The following is a 21600-nucleotide window of genomic DNA, read 5'->3' as shown; positions in this document are numbered from 1 at the left end:
TCACATTTGACTCTTCACTTAACACTGCCACCTACACCTTGTGGCATTCAACTTTTACACCGCTAGATCTGCTTCTTTGAGACTTTTTGCCAAGGTTCGTCACTCTCTCTGTGCCCCCCCCCCCCCTCGACATTTTTTCCCCCTCTCTGATATTCGCCCCGCTCCCTAAAGGACTGGTGTTATTAATTACATCTCTACAACAGAGGAATAGAAGAAAGAAAGGGGAGCAATGTGAAACTTCAGTAAGATTCATCTCTGTTAACTCTGACCCAGATACAGCTAAGGATTGGCACCGTCTGGCTTATGTTTGTGTGTGTGTGTGTGTGTGTGTGTGTGTGTGTGTGTGTGTGTGTGTGTGTGTGTGTGTGTGTGTGTGTGTGTGTGTGTGTGTGTGTGTGTGTGTGTGCGCGCGTGTGTTTGTGTGAGGCAGTAGATGAAGAACAGCTATTCATGGAATGTCAAGCTGCTTTGCATTTACCCACACTTATGTTTTTGGATGTCTGTGTGTGTGTGTGTGTGTTGCTGATGTGTGAGGAGATGATCCTATTATCCTCATGTTGTTGTTGACTGCTGGCCGTGTAGCGACAACAGAGATTAACAGCACAACATATGAAAGGACTTTGTTTACCGACCTCAAGGTGATGAGGATTTATGAATCTACGAATGGAGAACACAACAGTCACATTGTCGGCATCAGCTGCTGACTCCACTGTCGGCACGGTTGTGAGCTCACTTTCTGCAAATGACAACACCATGCTGGAAGTTTAAAAGCCCAATTCTACGTTCTTACCGACTGTTAAACTGACTGACCTGAGATGTGGAAGGCTTACATTATGCGACGGCTTAGCGTAAGATTTACGTATATTTTGGTGGCCTTAACAAAAAAGTTCAAACGGTTGGAAAACTTTGCAAACCTCAAAGTAAATCTGACCTGCATTTGGGATTATTAAAGTTTCATAAATGTACTTCTTTCCATGGTGTCTGTAATCCTAAATGTAAGACTGGAGTATTCTAATTAGGTTTAAAATGAGCGGATGTTGTCAGGTATGTTCAGTCAATTCATCACTTCTTTTATCACTTCGTCAATATTCCGATTTTTGATTTGCATGAAGACATAAATTGCTACTGTTTCAGAGAATATTGTGCTCCATAATAGGCTTGTTCAATTAAAAAAAAACAGCTTAGATCAGCATATTTTACTGTGCTGCGTCTTTGCTCTACCATGGCCCCTCAATTGAATCACCAACAGGGAACAACCAAGATAAAGTGAGACGCCTCACGGAGAAGTACTTGAAGGTACCGCTGAAGATCACGATCGAAATACAACAGACAATCATGAGCTTTTATTCCTGATTCTTTCCTCATAAAACATTCGCAAAGCCATGTTCATTTCAAAGTGCTCATTGTTCACACCAGTGACCGCGAGCTTGCGGTCTTCGCCCCTTGCCTTAGCTGGTGCAACGCTACGTTTCTTGGCATGTTACTGCCATCAATCAATTGTTGATCGGCAGAGGAGCATGAAACAAGTGGCAGGATTGCGCATTGGCGTCGCTGAGCGAGTGCACGATACATACAGACTCACCGAGCTTTGAGCAAATTAAAAACCGTGGCTCCGACCATGGCTCTGAAATATGAGTAGCCTAACTGTGCTGTGTGTGAATCTATGGCGCTGTCCGTGGTGCTGAAGTAGCAGATGGATTTGTAAATGCGACTTTCTTCCCTCGGAGTCCCGCCATTTCTTTCTCAGTTTCGTCTTGGATCTGTAATATCATCTAAACTATATATACCAAACTAAATAGTCGTTCATGGGGAGGTTTGTTAGTCACAGGTGAACACAACTCTCATTTGAAAATGAACAAATCACCTACTGGTGCTCCTAGGAGTCAGAAAGTCTCACAGGGTAGCTTGAAGCAGCTTGATTGGTATGTTAATAAATTGGTTCCCATGTTGTTAGTATTTCCATGCACGAGGACGCGCTTACAAGCGGGCAATGCGATGCGATGAGTCCTACAGATTCATGAAAGGTAAGCAATGAAAGAAAAAGACACAAACACGGATGCAAAACAACTCATGTTTTCAAATTCTTCCAAAAGTTGGCTCTGCAAATGTTGTACGAGGAAAGAAAAGCATTCGGCGTTATTCGGTCTCACGGACACACACAATTTGTTTCGGTGAGAAATAGTGAATGCAAATCTAACTTTGTTTGTTTGTATACATACTGTATTTAAAAAAAAAATCCACAGGGCACGTTTAGGGTTGTGCTTCCAATGAGGTCGCCGGCTGTGTGCAGTTAGCTTGGTAACATCATCACAGCAGGAAAAGAACAGCGGGGAAGAGCTGTTGGACTGTCGAGTGGGAGGCTGATCTACAGCAGGCTGTAGGAAGAACTGCAGGTTCACTACGTGCTGTACTTGAAAATGGATTAGCACAAGAGATGTGTGTGTGTGGGGGGGGGGGGGGGCACAGAGGTTATGACATCCGCGGCCAAAACGATCCAGTTCAAGGGTAACGGTCTCGAAAATCATGGCAGAACAGAAACTGAGGTACACGGTGCGACAGCCTTAAACAGTAAATATGAAGATGACTACGCCGTTGGCAGCGCTTGAGGTGTTTTTTGTTGTTCTGTCCGCGCACATGTACTCCTCGATAGGATGACTGTCTGGGGCGAGATGTGATGAGAGAGTGTTGTGATGGAGCGAGTGCTCTATCTTATTCATGTGGGGGCTGACCCAGCCAGAGCCGCTCGGGCTGCAGCGTCGATCTGTTCCGCCTGTTTGGGAAGTCGAGGGCCATCTGTTAACGTGGCAGAGCCGCAGCTCTCTGACTGACTTATTGGAGGAGAACCAGCATGGTGCGCAGGCACACGCACACACACACACACACACACACACACACACACACACACACACACTTATATGCAACCCTGTCTCCTAGAAATAACTTTTGTCGGACATCATATTTAGGGGTTAAGACACGTCCCTTGGGACCGGATGCTATCTATGTCTAACAAACTTAACTAACATACAGGCAATATAATGAAGTGCTAGTTCTGTGTGGGTGTCAAGCGCGCCTGCTGATTAGTAAATACGCTCAGCAGCTGAACAAACGAGGTGACGCTTCTTCGGGAAATCACAATTGTTGTCCGGATGGAACAATGATGAAAGAAAGAAATGATGAACAAAAAAAAACAGAACAGTACAGTTCAGTACCGAAGCATTTTCATTTATCACCGATCCAATCCGACCAAATCCGCCCGTAATGATGTACAATATGACAGCGGCACGCAGCCATAAAACATAAAGACACGTCCTGCCACACGAGGAGATAAACGACATGATGATAAAGTCATAAAAGTCAACACGGAGCCTGCACACGCACTTGAAAAACGCTGAACCGGAGGTGAATTTACTGTCATTTCTTATAGGCTATCATTAACTTCATCTTTAAAAGTGCGCTCCGACAGACAACTGATAAATAACTCTCCGTAATTTCTATGCAAAATGTTGAGACTGAATGTATGCTCAGTTATAAAATACTTCATTTGTTTTTCCTACCTCTTGCAATAGAAAACCTGCTCCCAGCAAATAAACAATGATTCAACTTTTATACTTTCATAGTTAACAACTTAAGGCACTTGGCTAAGAGAAAGGTAAAACAATCTTAGATCTTAGAGAAAGATTGTGGGTCTGGCTTGATATGAAAAAGACAAGATGCAACGTTTAGTTGCTCCCCTGACCTATTTCAAAGTTTGTTGCCACACACACAGAACTCAGGATGTGAACACCGGTCTCTGGCGACAACGTGTTTTGTAGTTCTGCACACCCACATGCAACGTCCGGGCAGTACCAGAGTGTGCTGCATCAAATCATTCCAACCGAATATAATCCTGGCAGCAACTCGGCTTCCCACAAAATGTAACTGGCAAAACAAATCAGTAGTATGTAAACACAATTTCTGGCAAAAAAGGGTTAGCTTAGCAGCACACAGCTCCCCAAAGACTTTGAGAAAGGGCACGAGATAAGTTCCAGCATATCTAAAGTAAAGCGGTTTTCTTCTTCTTCTCTATTTTACAGAGCAGCAGTATCAGTAGTATCAGGAACCTTTTCAGTTTTTGACTATTTTTCGGACAAAATAAGCAAATGGAATCTTGTCTCACATATCTACTGTATACGTTTAAAACTCCGGCTGTAATAACCTTGGTTGCGTGGGGTCATATCGTGTTTTTACACTTCTGAGAAACTGCCACTACCTCGACTGCTACCGTTTGCACACAGCCGCCAGAAAGCCTACAGACCATAGTACAGAAACGCTGAGACCATCATTACCCTGATACAAGCTGCCGTCAGTCAAAACATCCAGCATGCCGTCGCTCTGATTGCTCACTGTGGGGAGGATATAATAGCAAACTATATTTACACTTTGCAGCATACATCGTGTGCAGTGTGCTGTAGCTTCTCCTGATGCGTCTGTCACAAGCATTCTCACTGCAAAATGCATGACTCACCACAACAAGTCAACTCAGAAAGGGAGACACTTCCTATAAACCCTGAGGGAAACTACGCCGTCCTGGATGTTTGTGTGTTTGTGACCGTGTGTGTGTGTTTGTGACCGTTTGTGTGTGTGTCTGTCTGCCTGTCTGTCTGTTGGCCGGTCACTCAGCGGTCGGATGGATTGCCATGAAACTTTGGAGCAGACGTTCATGGTCTCCAGAGGATACAACCGTGTGACTTTGGTGCACACTTGACTTTTACATTTGACTTTTTCATGTTTGGGTTTTTCTGTGAAATGTGAAACTTCTGAATGGATTGCCATTCAATTTGGTTCAGACGTTCATCCCCAGCATCTTAGTAAATTGCCATTGTTAGCATTTTAGGATGCCGACCTTTACCATTTACTTGTAGGAGAAAACGATGTGATTCTTCAAGTCAAGTCTCTGAGACTTGAGTCCAAGTCCCCACAGCTCTGGTGCGATTACATGTGTTTCTAACCCATGCATGTCGATAGGTACATAGTCACAATTTGAATCTCTGTGTAGATTCGTGCCACGCCACCACCTCTCCCATCCACCCTTTACGTATCCCTCCTCCTTCCTCCATCCTCATCTCAGTCAAAATCCTAATGTGCCTCCTCCATCATCTCCTCCCCTCTCTTTGTTCCTGTCCTCCGTCTTCACATTTAGACTCAAACGCACTGCGCATGACACACGTGCACGCTCACACACACACACACACACACACACACGCACTAGTGCTATTACAAGAAGGAATACAACAGTACCAAGCCGATGCCAAAATTCTGAAAATGCTACTTGAGTAAACACAGATGTTTGAAGGAGATGTTTTCACAACAATACAAATGAGATATTAGACAGACTCGCTAACACGAGCACAAAGTTTGGTCTTTACCGTGCTATCAAAATTGGTCTTGAGAATCCTGTAATTTTGGTAATATTGGCATCAAGTACTACATTTCTAAAAACATGACATCCCTTTACACAAACACCTTATCCTCCGAGCGTTGACCGGCCGAACACAAATACACCAGTAACACACTGTGTGTACTCACTGTGTGTGTGTTTTGTGTTCTTGGTACTTCTATAATTGCCTTTGGGTGAAAATAACAAAATGCTGCAAGCCCTAGTGGAATGCCGCACAGGATCAACAATGGGGCGGGCGGGTGTGTGTGTGTGTGTGTGTGTGTGGCGGGGGGGGTCCCGCTTGCCTCTCACACAGTCATCCAGACTGAGAGGAGAGGGGATTTGGGGATGAGAGCTGCTCCTGCATATTTAACAACCTGTTTTGCAACTATCTGCCCCCTGACACATTCACACAGACACACACACACACACACACACACACAGAGAAAGACAAATACCATCCAGCACATGCAAGTCTCCCCTCCAGGAATGTGTCCATTTTTACAGAGATCGCACCGGGTAACATATGTGCGAACAAAGACACAGCCTCAAGCACAATGCACAAACGTTCATTCGTTAGGTAAGGGGGGCTCTCTCAGCTCTCACCTACCATAACAATACCTGAAGCTGATCGCCATGGAAACAAGTTGCGACAGTTCAACAGTGTGTGCCAGCAAACCAGTCGGTGTGCTCAGTCAGACCTGAGACGACCTTTAAGCCCAACAAGAGCCGACCGCTGTTCACAAACCCGCTGCGGCCTCGCTTAATAACAACTTGTACTGCTGTGACCTTTTCTGCAGCGTGTTGTAGTAAATCAGCCATTAGGTGGAGATGAATGTACGCAGTTTGGCCAGAGCGTTAACTCCACTTCAGCTCGTGATTCAATCATGGCGAGCTACTGATGCACGCCTGATAAACTATAAGTAGATTGTTCTCCACCAAAGGAACTATTCAAGCCCTCTTTGAAAGCGACAACAAGCTATTCGGAGCCAAAGCGGTGGAGATTGCAGCCAGAAAAACTAGTTGGAAACTCGAACGGAGTATGTTGCCTTTTAATGTACTGTGAATACATTTGCATATTTTGGCGCCGGGCATCTTAAATTAAGCTTTTCAGTCGAGCGCAGACTCAATGGGGAAACAACAGAATGCTCTTGATTGAATTTCTGTGGTCCAGTGCCCTTTTTAATGGAGGCCAGTGACTTTCAAAAGAGGATGTTATTAAAGAATCGTAGCAACGGGGAGAATCTGTTCATCCAAGACGGCACCACTACAACCTGATCAAGCTCTCCAATCTCTAGGCCTCTGGTCTGCTGCAACAGCAGTGAGTTGAAATACGAGGCTCACAAAGAGGAACCGAATTCACTAAAGTTTAAAGGATTCCAAAGCTATCAAAACTTGAGCCTTGTTACAAGAGCTCTGGCCATCATTCCTATTGGTAACAATAATAATCTTGTAATCTGCAAGTCAACATCAACCTCAGCTATACTTTTTGTTTAGAGCTAACTAGCAAGTCTGAAGTTGAAGGTTACTAAATTGTCTCCAATAGGATACATTTGTCTTATTACATTACTTATTTTGCGTGTTGGTATACTAACATGCTTAACTAAAATGGTTAGCTGCAAAAGTGGTAATCAAGATACACACATCTGCATATGAATGCAGAATCTGTCTGGCTTTTGGTAGATTTTGGTATCGGAAGCGTTCTGTTTTCCGTTTGTAGCCTGTTTGTAGTCAGAGTTGTATTGACAAATCACGTTTGATCGGGCGCTGGTTTAATGCACATTAACAGTCCGTGTGGAGAGCAAAACACGTTGGCCAAAATGCAATCTTGGAACCCAACGGCTAGCATCTCTATGAAGACAATTCATCTCATCATTAGCTTATAATTAGCTTATAATTATGAATATATTGTCCGTTGACCCCAGAGGCTAAATCATCACCAGGCCGATAACTGATGGGTTCTGAGGTTGCCTAAGTAGAGTCTCACAGAGCTGCTGGCACGACTATTAACCCGTAGTCTTGATTTTAGCCGCACTGGCAAAGCTCTAAGGATGGCAGCGTCAGTTGGTTGGTCCAACACTTAGGTCCAGACTGAAATATCTCTACTGAATGGATTGCAGATCCATTTTGTACGGACAGTCATGGTCCCAAGAGGAACTCCAATGACTTTGGTGATCCCCTGACTTTTCATCTAGAGCCATCAGCAGGCCAACATGATTCTCTTACTCAAAGGAAATATCTCAACATCTACTGGCTGGATCAAAGCTCTAGTCTTGTTACAACCTGTGTCTCTTGCCCTTCACTTCCCCGATCTCAGCAATTAGTTTGCTGAGCACCATAGTATCACAACTAACAGAAAAGATGGATATTACTACAAAAATGGGCCCAGGATGTAGTAAACTGGAATTATTCTTCAATGTGTACTGAAAGACCGATTGGACCGCAGTGCCCTTGACTTATAAGGAAAAATACGCTCTGGAATCCTTTACCTACAAACAAGTCCGACATTTGCTGCACCTCAGTACCCTTTTCCCTGTCTCACCACGTCCCCATCTCAGTTTCCCTGCCAACCTAACAAGACGAGAGTCTCCTTCTCTTGTGGTGGTGGTGGTGGTGCAGCAGCGGGGCAGTGCCATGGACTGTGGATGGATCGCGGAGGGTTGTGGAAGTGCTGTGAAAGACAAAGCCACGACAGAGAAAACAGGTAACAGCACGTCCAGCGGACTGAGAGCTGATGGGAGAGAGGCAGGGGGGCGGGGACGCGGGATGGGGCCCTACCTCCCGTGATCATTGGACTTAGAACCCTAGCCACCATGGTGGGTGGTCGTGGTCGGTGGTGGTGAGGGTTTTGAAGGGACACACAGAACATGCTGAAAACTCTGTACCTTTCAATGTGCCTTCAGAGAGGGCCCAACTCACCCCCGGAACCAATAAATCTAGAGGAATGAGACCGTGTTAGTCAGACAGAAGCAGGAGAAAGCAAGGAAGGAAGGTTGACTGAGAGTTTGAAACAGGAGAGAGTCAAAGAGAGAGAAAGAGGGAAAGAGGGATGGAGTAAGGCCAGAAGGAAGTGATGGCAGATTAAGCTGGTTTATGTTCCTACGTTTTGTCTTTCCAGTGATTCTGAGTCCAGTTCTTTGGATGAACACTTTTTTTTGTTTTGGAACAACCAGGAAACCGTTTACTCTCAAACCAAAGTTCTTGAACCGAAGCAGATATTTACAACCGCCTTACAAACCGTACTCTACTGACTTGCACCGGTAAGCTGTCTCTTTCTATAAGCAACCAGCCTTTATGTCTTGCTATTTTAATAAACCAACATCTAGTCTTGTTTTTTTTCTCCCTATACCGTACCGGAGAAGGTTTCCTGGCAAAAATACCAAGCCAGTAAAAAAAAAAAACCTTTTCAACCAAAAAAATCAGAAAAGGAAGAAGCAAAAACAGGGAAACGACTTCAAAATATGAAAGAATTTGTGTGCTTTCAAGAGAACAAGGGGCCTCGAGGTATAAAGTGTACATGTGTTAGACTAAGGGAGCAAGGGTCTGGGAGAGTTTCTCGATTGGTTGGATACCCTTGGCAGACGCCTCCTGAAAAAGGAAGATCAATTTCCATCTGTATTTCTCAAGAGTTGGATGGAAACATTCCTATTGTCAAATACAATTTTCATGTCATATCGACGGACCTTCAAGAAAACAATAATGTCCACTGCTCCTTGTAGAAATGTAATAAAGTGCCTTTGGATTAAGCGGGTAAAATGCTGCAAGTACAGGCACTAAATCCACAAAAAGGTCTAATGCTAGCATTTGTTAGCACTTGTGTTTCTGCATATAGGAGGCAGTGGAAAGTATAAAAACCAAACCAAGCAGTTTGTCACCAACTCCTATACAGCCAAAGGGGAGGGGGAACGGGCAGGGAATTAGCGCCGACTCCGACAAATCTCACCCAAATGGATCTCAGATCTTAGCGACAGGAAAACTACAGGGCGAACTCTTCATTGTCTTCCAGATTTGAGTCTATCCCTGCCCCTTCGGCTGTACTAAACCACATGCAGAAGAGGGGAAGGGAGGGGGGTCGTCTCGTTTTCGTTTGTAGCGATTAAATGTTCAACAACTCCCCCTCCCTCTAGCTCTGTATGCCCACTACCATGCAAGCCCCGCCTGTCAGCACTCACTGGGCATGCTCCAAGGGGCCGTCCCAAGCACGACGTTCTACGGAATACCAGGCAAGGTAAGGGAGGAGGGAAAGGGGGGTGGGGGGGTGGGGGGCGGGGGAGGCTAACGCCAGCGGTCAGCTGTCCTAGCTCTGCAAACCGAGCCGATTATGGAAGCTTTTCTTAAAAACGTGATCAATGAGATGCTGGAGTTGAAGAAGAGCCTCCACAGTCTGTAGCAGAGTCTGTAGAGCCGTGATAGGTGACCATCGGACAAAAACTAGCCGAAGGACCTATACGAGGAAAGGAAGAGAGGATGGTCGAGGGAAAAGGGAAGGGTTCTACCGCAGAATAGCAACTGTAGTTGGTTACTAGCTCACTAATTGCGTTCTTCCGAATTCGGCCAAACCAAATTAAAAAAGCAAAAAAAAAAAAAAAAAAAAAAAAAGAAGGCTCAGGCTCAAATCAAGCAGGACTCAGAAAGATGTGGAAAGACTACCGACCAGCCAGCTCCTTCTCCTTACTCCGTCTCTTTTTCTCCATGCGTTTCAGTCTCTTTTCCTCCCTGCGCTTGGCCTCGGCGGCCTCCTGGTGGCGCCGGCACTTGTGGAAGTTCTCCACCACCACGCCCACGAACATGTTGAGCACAAAGAAGGCCACGATCAGCAGGAAGGAGATGAAGTAGAGCAGCATCCACGGGTTGTGGTTCATTACAGGCTGAAACATACAAGGGACACAAGAGGATTTTGTAGGCATTTACAGTGGAAGCCTGTTTTGCATTCTAACTTATAAATAAATACATTTTGAGCGGATGGCCCCAAATGATTTTCTTCACCTATAGCCATATGATATGGGCTATGGACCTACTTTAGAGCTGTGTTTTTGTGTTAGACTTTGAATATGTTTACCTGTTGGTCAACTCCTACAGCGTCTAGTCCGTTATACATAATGTCCACCCAGCCATCTTTTGACGCCAGAACAAACAGAGACATCAAGGCCTGAGAGAGAGAAAGGGAAGACGCGGTGTGATGGAAATACATACTGCACTGAAATGTTTGCAAAAACCGAATACGGAAGCGGCTCAACAAAACCTATTTGACCGGGAACATTAGCACATCTGAGGCCTCACCTGTCCCAGGTTGTCAAAGTTGTACTTGTGCCTCTCCCATTTGTTTTTGTTCAGCAAACAGTCTGACTTGTTGGTGATGTTCATGATGTCATCTCCTACACAAACGAAGAACTTCCCTTTGAAGAGCTGGGGAGGAAAAACACAGACTTGCCCTTTATTTTACAGTGAACATCAACAGAAAAGTGGTTTTTAGTACCTCTATGCAACAAGTCATGTTATCATTTAGTTTTTGCACAAGCGAGCTCCAGCTGGGCAACCATTTATTGATCAAAAAGTCTGTTCATGTCCTGTTAGCTGCAGTGAGACCAGCTAGAAGTCTGCAGCTGAAGTTGAACTCCGGTACTGAAGTGTGAGTGAGAGGTATCGCTGCTCGGGATTCAGGGTGGAGAGAACAGCAGAAACGCTTTCCCAGAACGTTGAACTTCCTGTTTTCCAGTTAAACCTTGTTTAAGGATTTTGTTACCTTCAGACAGAGCTAAGCTAAGCAAACCTATATATAAAGCTATCTATAAGCTATATATAAAATATATCACAAATAAATGATAGGTCACTGAATAACCACACTCGTCCTGCCAGGATTTAGCACTTTTTCAACACGGTGCAGTGAATTCTGTGGGAACTCTTTAGTGAGTGACAACTTCCAATCCCCACTCCATGGTCACAGCCATTAACCTACTTTACTGCTTCACTTCTAAATCTGGTTTATGGACATAAACATGTTGACAGAAAGGAGCCTGAAGTACGCCAAGGGCACATAGCTCGTTGGTAAAGATTGGTCCTTGGGCTGTTAGACATGAACTCTCCATTACGACCAGATAAGCATACGTAAATGTGCCAGTGTGTGAATGAAATGAAATGGAAAACAAAAATATATTTTTTAACTGCCCTTTCGTTTTCCTTCATTGTCTCTGTCTGTATCCTCCCCTCTCACCTGTACTCCCAGGATGCCAAAGATAATGAAGAAGGCGCAGCAGATGACCACGATGTTGCCGATGGGCTTCAGTGACGACATCAGAGTCTCCACCACCAGCTTCAGCCCCGGGGCTCTGCTGATCACACTGAAACACAGCATGTAATTGGATATTAGTGCTTGTGCAGGGCACTCTTCGGTCACTTACAGTGCAGCCAATCTGAACCAAATGGAGCAGGTATGCCTTGCAGCGTTCCAACCCGCAACCCCCGCACACCCCCAGGCCCTCGCCCTGTCTGCACACACACTTTCTTTGTTTCTTGATGTCCCTTGTTTAGCACAATCAGAAACCCTTCTTCACATTAGCACATAATTCAAGCCACAAAAACCAAACACCTGTTGCTTACAGACAAGTTAACTTATCTTTCATTCACTCCTGCTCTTCTTTAAAAAGAAACAACAACAAAAAAGTATTTTTCTCTCTTTCTGCCTCCTTTCATTGCTGCAGTCAAGGAAACAGACACATCCAATTAAACCAACGGACTGATGTTTAATTAGTGCCAGCATGGCACTGCAGCTGAGCTTCTCCGACAGGGTAAAACAAAATCACACACACACACACAAACACACACAACGTTAAACCTGCCAGTGCACACACGCCCATCTGCACAGGCTTTCACGCAGAAAACAACAGATATACATTCATGAGCACACACGCACACGCACACGCACACACACACACACACACACACACACACACACACACACACACACACACGATGATACATGAGAAGGCCTAAAGGAGAAAAACAATGCGACACAGCTAAAGAGAAAGAGGCTGCTAAGGTGATATCCGTCTCTGCCTCTATCCGTCTATCAGTCCTGGTCTAACGTGTACGTTTCACCCTGAACACTCAGCCGAGTGAAGGAAAAGTCAATAGCACATAAAGAGAAAACATGACATCATAAAAGGGCCAGGACCGACCACCGATCAATAGCCCCGATCAGAGAATAACGAGACGATGGCTACGCCGCGTGGCTTTGCACTTTGACGTTCTATTGGAGACCACGCTGGGATGCAGTACCACTGCCGAGCTATAGAGGGTACTAGTGTTCAAGAGCTGCAGCTGCATGCGTCTCCTTTTTGGGAAGAGATGCAGCCGTGCTGCTATGAGAACATACATGCATTGGCTTCCTCAGCAGAGGCAAGGATTGATGTCCGGTTTAAGTGTTATTGTCTGGAGAAGACTCTGTTTAAGCAGTTGTGACATATCTCTGCGCAGTGAACTAGAAACGCTGCACGAATCGGTTGCAGATGCTTGTGGAGTCCTTTTTCTTTTTCTCGGTCAAATGAATAGCTCATTTTGATGTTTCAAAGGGGTTTTCGTGAGTTCATTTGAATCCTTTCTTGCTCCTGATCTCTTCAACTTGTCAACCTTTAATTAGTGTGCATGTCTCGCTAAGCAATTAAAACAAGTTGAGAGGGAAAAGAAAAGCTACCGAGGAGAATATATATAGAAACTGAGAGAAAGAAAAAAAGAAAAAGTGCAAGTTGGGGAAGTCTTGGGAAGTTTGCAGAGTCCATCAAGGACATAAACTCATCGTTTACGACTCAGTCCCTCACCTGCAAAAAAGAAAAGTCTCCACGCATTGCTGCTTTGCATATGAAAAACCTTAAGCCAACCTCTCTACCTCTTTACATCATGTTCTGCTTTTGAGCTCCGCTCTGACAAACACGCTGAAGTGAAAAGGCTTATTAATAAGGAAGGCGGAACGACGGCGAGTCGGGCCTCTCATTCGGAGTCAACGCACTCTGACGATGCCTCGCGTGAAGGACACACACACTGCGACGGGTTCCTCCCCCATCAACTCTATTTGCTTATGCCACGGGGGAAAATGAAGGATGGAGGATGAGCAGGAGCTGGACGGAGGGGAGCCAGGGGGAGCACAGCCGGCGCCTCGCTTCTTCTGATCTAACCTCTCTGCATCATTTCCATAGCGGCTCCCAGCGTGCCCTTGTTTTGTGTGCTATACCAAAAAGGAGCGGGAGGGAGTTCTGCCGCGATGCACAACACCTGCGCGCGTGCATCCTCCCGTCTGTCTCCTCCACCGGCGTGTCCCTCGCACTGAAGAAAGAGAACAACAAGTGGCAAGCGTGTTCCCACGGTGCAAACACAGGGTGTAATTAGGAGGCGCGGGGAGATAGAAATAGGTTGAATAGAGGGAGGAGGGGAGGGCTGGTAGGTGGCGGGGATATAGAGGGAATAAAAAATGAGGCCGTTTTTGTCTAAACTTTGTTTCGAGCTCTACCTTGCTGTGTAAATGTCTCTCCTGTTTTTCAGCCTACGCCCGTCCTCCTTCTTCAGCTGTCAAACTCCACCACCCGCTGCCCCCGTGCCCTTCTGTAAATGAGCGAAATGCTAATGCGAACTGTATGCCAATGAATTCGGGGGTCACGCAAACGCGATTGGCCACCGTCGGCGCCACAAAGCCGTTTAGATCAGTCCGCCTGCAACGAAGCCTTGAGAGTGTGGCAGGTCCAATTAACGGATTCTAGGCTGAGGCCGAGCTGTCGGCCAGGTGTGGGTGGTGTCGGGTGACCTGAAGGTACCACTTGGTGCCACAGGGTACAAACCTCTGGGCCTTCCCCGGGGCCGGCCCTCAGCCCCGGGTTGTGGGCTTGATAAATTACTGCAGGCGTGCTTGTGTGTGTGTGTGTGTGTGTGTGTGTGTGTGTGTGTGTCCTGTAAAACAAAGCTGATGCATCATTCTGTCACATGCACGGATGCACGCAACCACACACACTCACATGCCCGAGTGCACTGCTACGCTGTCATTTATATCTCTTAACGAGAAAAACAGCAACAGACACCTGCACACAAACACACTCACAAAAGTGCAAAATGCATGACTCACCACAACAAGTCACAACAAAGTCACCTGCTTGCTGCGATTATACACACACACACACACACACACACACACACACACACACACACACACACACACACACACACACACATACACATGTAGCGAGCAACTCGAGGATATGATGGCGATGCTGCAGGTGTGAACCCGGCGTGCACTGCACTGCCAGAGGGGAAAACACAGACAAGCTTATATTTAATTCAAGCGAGGGCGAGTCTGCCACCATGGAACTGGAGTGCTGAAAACGAAACTAACAGGCAGACGAAGCTGCGTCTCCCTTGTGGTATGTTTGACGGGCACAATTTGGAGGGAAAAAAAATGGTTTTAACTTTAAAAGGTTAGTTCAGATGTTTTGAAGTGGGGTTGTGTGAGGTACGTACGTTCGTCCCCAAAAGACAGGAGGGAAGCAATATGCTGCTGTGGAGGGGGGCAGCTGGAAAACGCATTTTAGACACCTAAAACAAGGGTGCGCATTGTGTTATAAAGGGTTAGTGCGGAGTCATCAAATTCAGTGGTAGTGGTAGACCAGCAACTGCAGATAATACACTGCCTATGAATAAGAACCTCATGTAACCCCACTTCCAACAATTGTGCAATTTCCCTTTCAGGCCTAATTTTAATAACAAAAATGGCAAACATTGTTACAGACATTATAGCAGTTAAAGACATTAACGTCTAATCCGTTTTTTTCAAAGAGAAAACAATGCCAAAGTCAAGAGACTTTGAGTTTAACTTGATTTGATGACCCAGAAATGAGCCTATTAGTCACAATCAAGCAGTTTGGGCTGTTGATTTGCAATGAATGAACTAAAGATGAAGATGGAAATTTAGTTAACAGATTTTCGGTGTTGTTTACTGACTTCATGAATCAGCAGACCGTGTGATAATGCACGGTATTGGGCGACAGGTCTGGCTTCATATTTTGACAGCGGCAAACAGTTTTTCTTTTTCGTTTTGTCAGCTTTGTGGAGAAATGATTCAAAGTTGCAATCGCTGTGTTTTTGCTTCATGAAGTAAATGTTGAATGCACAATGTAATGTATCGAATAATGACGTTTGGATTGGTACCCTACAAGCCTCGCTTTCACTATACAATTCTGTCTGCCACCGGGTCGCGATCTCCCGCGAAAATGATTGTCGGAAGCGCGTCAACCATTGCCCAAACCAATACACATAAGTTCTTTGAATTTACCCTCCCCAGCAAATGACCAACAAGCAAAGTAAGTGTGGAAAACAAAATGCGGTGGGTCCCTAAAACACCAGATAATTACGTAAGTGAGTTTACGATTCTGAGCCCATTGCATAGCCTACTTTACACAAATTTTCAAATTGGACTTTTTATTTTTTTTGCCAAGTCACCAGCGTATGCAAACTGATCCAACCATTTTAATAAACAGATTAGGCTTGTGCTTTGGGTTTGGCAGAAGCACTCGTACAGTAGCTCCCCCAAAGGGATGTTTAATCGCTACTTAAAAAGAAACATGGCTTTAATGGAACCCGAGTAATAACTCCACACTGTGTTGACCAGACTGTATTATCTCTTAACAGCGTTTTAAGCACCTGCAGTACAACAGTTACCAAGTCATATAGTACACCCACAGCAGCGCATTAATAGTTTAATGTACAGCTTTTAATGCCGCCCTCCTCCTTTTGGATTGAAAGTTAATAACTACCTTTAAAAGATGATTTTAACGGCATTGCTTTTCGCGGAGCTCATCTGCAGCCTCAGCGGAGGACAGAGACAAGCAAGCAAATTCAGTTTACTCCTCTTTCTATTCCCATCCTCTCCTGTTTCATCCTCGCTCACTCTCTGGCTGCCTTCATACAGTCTTCCTTAATCCCATTTCTTTCTGCCATTTTGCATTTTCCTCAAACTGAAGACATCACTCCCTAGAGAAATGGTTGCTCTTTGCTTTTTAAAAATACCCCCTCACGCCCCAAAACGTTTAAAACGTGTCCAATTCCCGCTTGTAATTGCTTCATATTTTCTATCTGACTTTAAATCCTCCCTTAATCGACAGTAATGCAGCTTCAGCATCGCTGACCTCTGGGGATTAAATGAGAGGATTCAGCAGCCGTTAGAATCGGGTACTCTTTTCAAGGGCTCAGTCAGTCAGAGTTGCACCAGATCTAATTAGAAAGCCACTTGTTTGACAGCATTAACATGACCTGTAACTGCACTAATCAGGCACAGCAGTGTTAACCGAACCGCACTCTGGAGGCGGAAAAGAAAATGATGACGGTGTACGGCTGTATTTGGTGCAGCCCTATTTCTGATAATCGTATTCACTGTTTACACTACGGGGACTCGAGGTCTGATGTGTGACATTGAATGTCACATTATGAAGATGAAGGAATGAGCTTAAAAGGCAGGGAGAGCGAAAGAAGACTCGGCAGAAGATTTCACCTTGGTGTCAAAAGGTGAAAGTTATAGAGGCAAAGAGACAGGAGAGATCAGCCTCGTGTGTCGTGGGTAAATTTGTCAGGGAGGAAATGAATATTTCATTTGTGTGCTCTTCCGGAGGACTGCGATGAATATTCAAAGAGAGGGGGGCAAAGCCCGGAGAGCTCCCCTTCACCAGATGAGACACCGAGCATGCGGCTGTGAGCCGAGTCCGAGCGCACACATGTGATACGTACACAGACACGCATTCTCGTTTTCCCTCTGGGCCCACACACACACACACACACACACACACACACACACACACACACACACACACACACACACACACACACACACACACACACACACACACACACACACACACACACACACACACACACACACACACACTTGGAGTACTAACCCAGTCCCCAAATTGGTGATTTCCGCTCAAATAAACGTAACTGTGCAGTTGTGTACACGCAGATAATAACACACATATAAATGTACGCTTGACTAAATGCCTACACACACACACACACACACACACACACACACACACACACACACACACACATCTCCCAAAAGCTCCAAAAGGTTGTACATGTCAGAGCTGAGAGAAAGCTCAGTTTTGCTCCACCTCCATCTTAAAACGAAACTTCCACATCAGGCGCTTTTATCATCCAATGAGTCTGGGTAATGGAGGGATTCAAAAATGTGTGGTCGGTTGGCATTGGCCTTTTTATTACCGACCACAAAGTCCGTCCAGCAATCGATTCGAACACGTATTGTGAGGCGTCCCTGGATGCCACTTACCGTAGCGGCCTCAGGGTCCTCAGCAGCCGCAGCACTCGGAGCATGCCCAGGATCTTGGTACCAGAATTGGAGAGGAGAGACACCAGGATGTCGATAACGGAGATCAACACCAGCATCCCATCCAGAATGTTCCAGCTGCTCCTCAGGTAGGACTTGTTCCCGAAACACCAGCCCAAAGCCACGATCTGGACACGACAAGAGTCACAGCATGATGATAACACAAAGGGTAAACTGCTGCAGTGTACCAATAAGGTCGGGATGTATTTGAGATAAAATATCAACTCCAAATGAGCGGCATTAAAAAGATACACCAATCAGTAATTCAATATCTATTTTTGTGTGCGCGTTTTGCCGATTTGCCTCGTTATCAAGCCATCTTTCGAGTCAACGCTTGATGTCCGTATTGACTTTGTGAAGCAATTGTTTACTTGGCAGCGAAAAAATCGTGAAAAAGCTGCAAGCTTTCCCAAACCTCATTTTTTATTCTATAGGTTCCGCTCCTTATTTATTCTGCCCATGATGCAATTTGCATTCCAGAAAATAATAGACTTGGATGACTTTTTTTTTTCTTTTTTTCGAGCTGAAACTTATTAAATCAGGCCACGACAGCTATTTTTGCTTCATGCATTTCTTAACATCTAATGTAAGTGAAGAGATGAGAGAGTAAGAGAGAAAAGGGGAGATGGATAGAAGACGATTTACATTAGTTGATGCTAATCAATGCATAACATTATTTACTGTATATGAGTGAAACATCATCAAAGAGGCTGATCACACCTCATGAATAACAGACAGATCTCTGTGACAGTGCAGACAGCTTCTACCGACGGACTCGTCACTCTGCTGAATTCACCGTTGCAACACGGTGCATTTCAATGCAATTCATGAATTTGAGGTTACAACCCTCTGGCAAGGTATACATTTGTTTTATATAAATATATTAGCTCTACATTTAGAACTTGAGATTCTCATTTTGCTTTTGGTTGTGTGATTTTCCTTTTTTAATAAAAGGGCTACATATTAAATGAGCATTGCTGAAGGGAGCTTAATAAGACTGCTTCGGTGGAATTGTTGCGCATTTGATAATGAAGAACTCAAAACCATGTCGGAAAAAAACAGGCGCGCACACGTTATAAGAGCGCACAGAGCGGTACCCACGGGTGGAAAGGCATCAAGTGTTGTTCTCTTTGGAGACGCCCGTAAGCAATAATCACAGCACAGGCGTGTTTTTGGATCTCACTTCTAGTGTTGCACTTTTTCCCAGGTTATGCGGCCACAAACACTCAGTCCGTAATACTGCAAATGAGCGGGCTTTCACCAGTGGGCCATGGGCTCAATCAGCAGGCCGGAGGAGGAGGAGGAGGCACTGCTGCCTGGGTTCAGAGCTCTCCACCTCACGGGGGGGAGCTTCCCACTGCAGCAAAAGCCCGGATCTGGGTCTGTCCGCGGGGGCCTGGTCGCTGCCCGAGGCCCCTGCATGAATCCCCTGCATGAATCGAAGCTCAAGGAGCGTGTAGTGAACCTGCACGATTTCACCTCATTGAGTGCGGAATCTGACCCGGAGGCACCGATAACGAGCATTAAGAATAACTATATAGAAATAGCCAATCTGCTCGCTGACGGTCTCGTTTACTGATGAAGGTCATAGAGAGGCATCAGTATTGAATTCAGACCGTCTCCTCACAGTAACTTTGTGTAAAAGTAAAGAAGTAATATCACCAAAATATACTTTAATTAAGTTTGAAAAGCGATATTACTGCAAAAAAGAAAAAACGTCCCCATGTGTAATATGATTATTATTATTAATATTGCATGAATAGGCTGTTAAGATGTTTACTGCTGTTGCTGATTTAGGTGTAGTTAGTAACCACCTTCGATTAATGTAAAAAAAAAAAAAATGGGATCAATTTACAACTTTGCACTACACTTAAAGAGATTACTTGAGATATACATGATACAACCAGTACTGTGTGTGTGAGCAGGCCCTACGTTCGTGAGCCCGCACTGACACCGCAAATAGAGACAGAGAGGCTTTGAATGAGTGACACCCGCGAACTCTAGTCCCCCATCAGCCTCCGCTTCGCTCCTGCCTACGCCTGCACGGACCTCCATTCAAAGCTGCTCCATGCGAATACTGGCGAGACAATCCTCCGCTTAGCATTATGAAACAGCCCTGAGTGTGTGCGTCTCCACCTCCTCCCTCTTGACTCTGTTATCGTTTGTATTTGCGGGGGGGCTTACAGTGCATGCGGGGGTATCAGGCAGACTCTGTATTTTCTCTGCAGCTTAGTGTCTTCTCCACTGGAATGTGTACACTGCGAGCGAACGCAGATGTTTAATCTTGTTTCTTTTCCGAAGCTGGAGACAAACGATGAGCCGTGGTACCAGAGAATCCTGAGCTGCCAGCTCTTATTTGGTGGCATTAGAGCTGATGTCAACAGTAGGAACAGAAGTCAGTCATGACTTCGTGGAAGAGTGCGAAGCAAACATGTACCTTTTATAATGAGAACTAGTCACAGGCCATAGCATACACAAAAGTTACCAGAATCTTCCGGATAATTTGGACTGGGATTTGGAAAGTAAAACCCAGATGATTTTTACAAACTAATGTGTCAGTGGAAATCCAAAGTGTCTCACCTTTACAGCCATCTCAGCCACAAAGATCGCCGTGAAGATGTAGTTGGACAACTTTAGGAAGATCCGCTCCTGCAGTGAAGGAAGGAAGGGAGACCAGGCTGAGTCAAGGTACTTGCAAAGAGTTCTAATGATTTCAAAATGCACATTTTTGTTCCGAGCATGTTTTTCGACCGAGTTTGTTCTTTGTCTGCTTCTAAATTGATCTGAATAATGTATGAGGGAGCTGTTTTCTTCACACACCATCTGAAAACATCTTTGTACAAACATCCCTGTTGCACTCGCTAATGATGGCTGGCAGGCAATTATAAAAGTTTACTATTTATTAGCGCTGCGGGGAAATTTAAATAAGCCATCTAATCACTGGGCCGAAATTCTTAAAAGTTTCCTTTTACCCTTGGAAAAAAAAGAAAAAAGAAGCCAATCTTCAGTTTTACGTAGTGCAAATAAACTTGTTACGCGAATTCCCCGAATCAAATGAATTGCATTGGGAACAAGTGGCATCATACCACCTGTGGGACACTCGGCGAAATGCGTTGAGAAACATGTTTTCCGATGAAACAAGCGCGCTTTTTGTATTTTCATCAGAGACAAACAGTCAATTGAGAGAGCAAGTACCATCAGTTTGTATTGTGAGCGTGGACGCAACTAAATACCATCAGGATTAAGCTATTAGATCTCCATCTGTACGCACATCACTGCACTCCATGCTTCCCTTTTGCCTGAGGCAGCATGCCTCAGTGGTGTGTGTGTGTGTGTGTGTGTGTGTGCACGCAGGGGAAGGATGGGATCCTAATTATTGAGCCAAACAAGGACGGAGAAAAAACAAGCAAGCAAGAAAGAATAAGATCCCTTCTCCGACTGCTTGTTTACCCTCCTTCCCCTCAGTCTGAGGAGACGCAACCCCGTCCTGCCACTGACTGTCTATGAACTGCATGCGTGCGGATGTGTGCGTGTGAGCGGGCGTAGGTGGCTGCCTTTCCCACGGCCTCCGACTACCATCACCCGCGCGCCGAGGAACAAAAACACAGTCCCGCTGTGTTTTTTTTTTTTTGTGAAGTCTCTGGGAATGTAAGGGATGACATCACTGGGAATGCTGGTGTTGAGAGGGTTTATAAATTCCAGTCTTGACAGCAGCCATATTCCTGTCCTCTGTGAACGAGTTGTTATACTTTCATTCATTAGGAACTAACAGGGCATGGAGCTGGAGAAGGTAGAGGGTAGGGGAGAG

The 21600-nt window shown here is 45.2% G+C and overlaps 2 protein-coding genes across 2 annotated transcripts in view; both read right to left on the bottom strand.

The window, feature by feature from the left end:
* The window catches only part of cacna1g (calcium channel, voltage-dependent, T type, alpha 1G subunit), a gene marked incomplete at its 5' end in the record, with an annotated part of 205250 nt that overhangs the window by 29535 nt on the left and 154115 nt on the right, over positions 1-21600 (bottom strand). The window contains 7 exons of the mRNA XM_079182289.1: positions 8302-8352; positions 10092-10284; positions 10476-10565; positions 10697-10822; positions 11628-11754; positions 17736-17920; positions 20373-20441. Coding sequence (XP_079038415.1) covers positions 8302-8352; positions 10092-10284; positions 10476-10565; positions 10697-10822; positions 11628-11754; positions 17736-17920; positions 20373-20441 — 841 coding nt within the window. The remainder of the gene's footprint in view (positions 1-8301; positions 8353-10091; positions 10285-10475; positions 10566-10696; positions 10823-11627; positions 11755-17735; positions 17921-20372; positions 20442-21600) is intronic.
* Positions 2861-21600, bottom strand: part of spata20 (spermatogenesis associated 20) — a 231491-nt gene continuing 212751 nt past the window's right edge. The window contains exon 17 of the transcript XR_013767568.1: positions 2861-2923. The gene's annotated coding sequence lies outside the window, so the exon portion shown is untranslated. The remainder of the gene's footprint in view (positions 2924-21600) is intronic.

This window comes from Pholis gunnellus (assembly GCF_910591455.1).
Source record: "Pholis gunnellus genome assembly, chromosome: 21".
NCBI lineage: Eukaryota > Metazoa > Chordata > Actinopteri > Perciformes > Pholidae > Pholis > Pholis gunnellus.
Note: the sequence above shows the minus strand (reverse complement) of the source record. Positions and strands in the feature narration are given on the sequence as shown.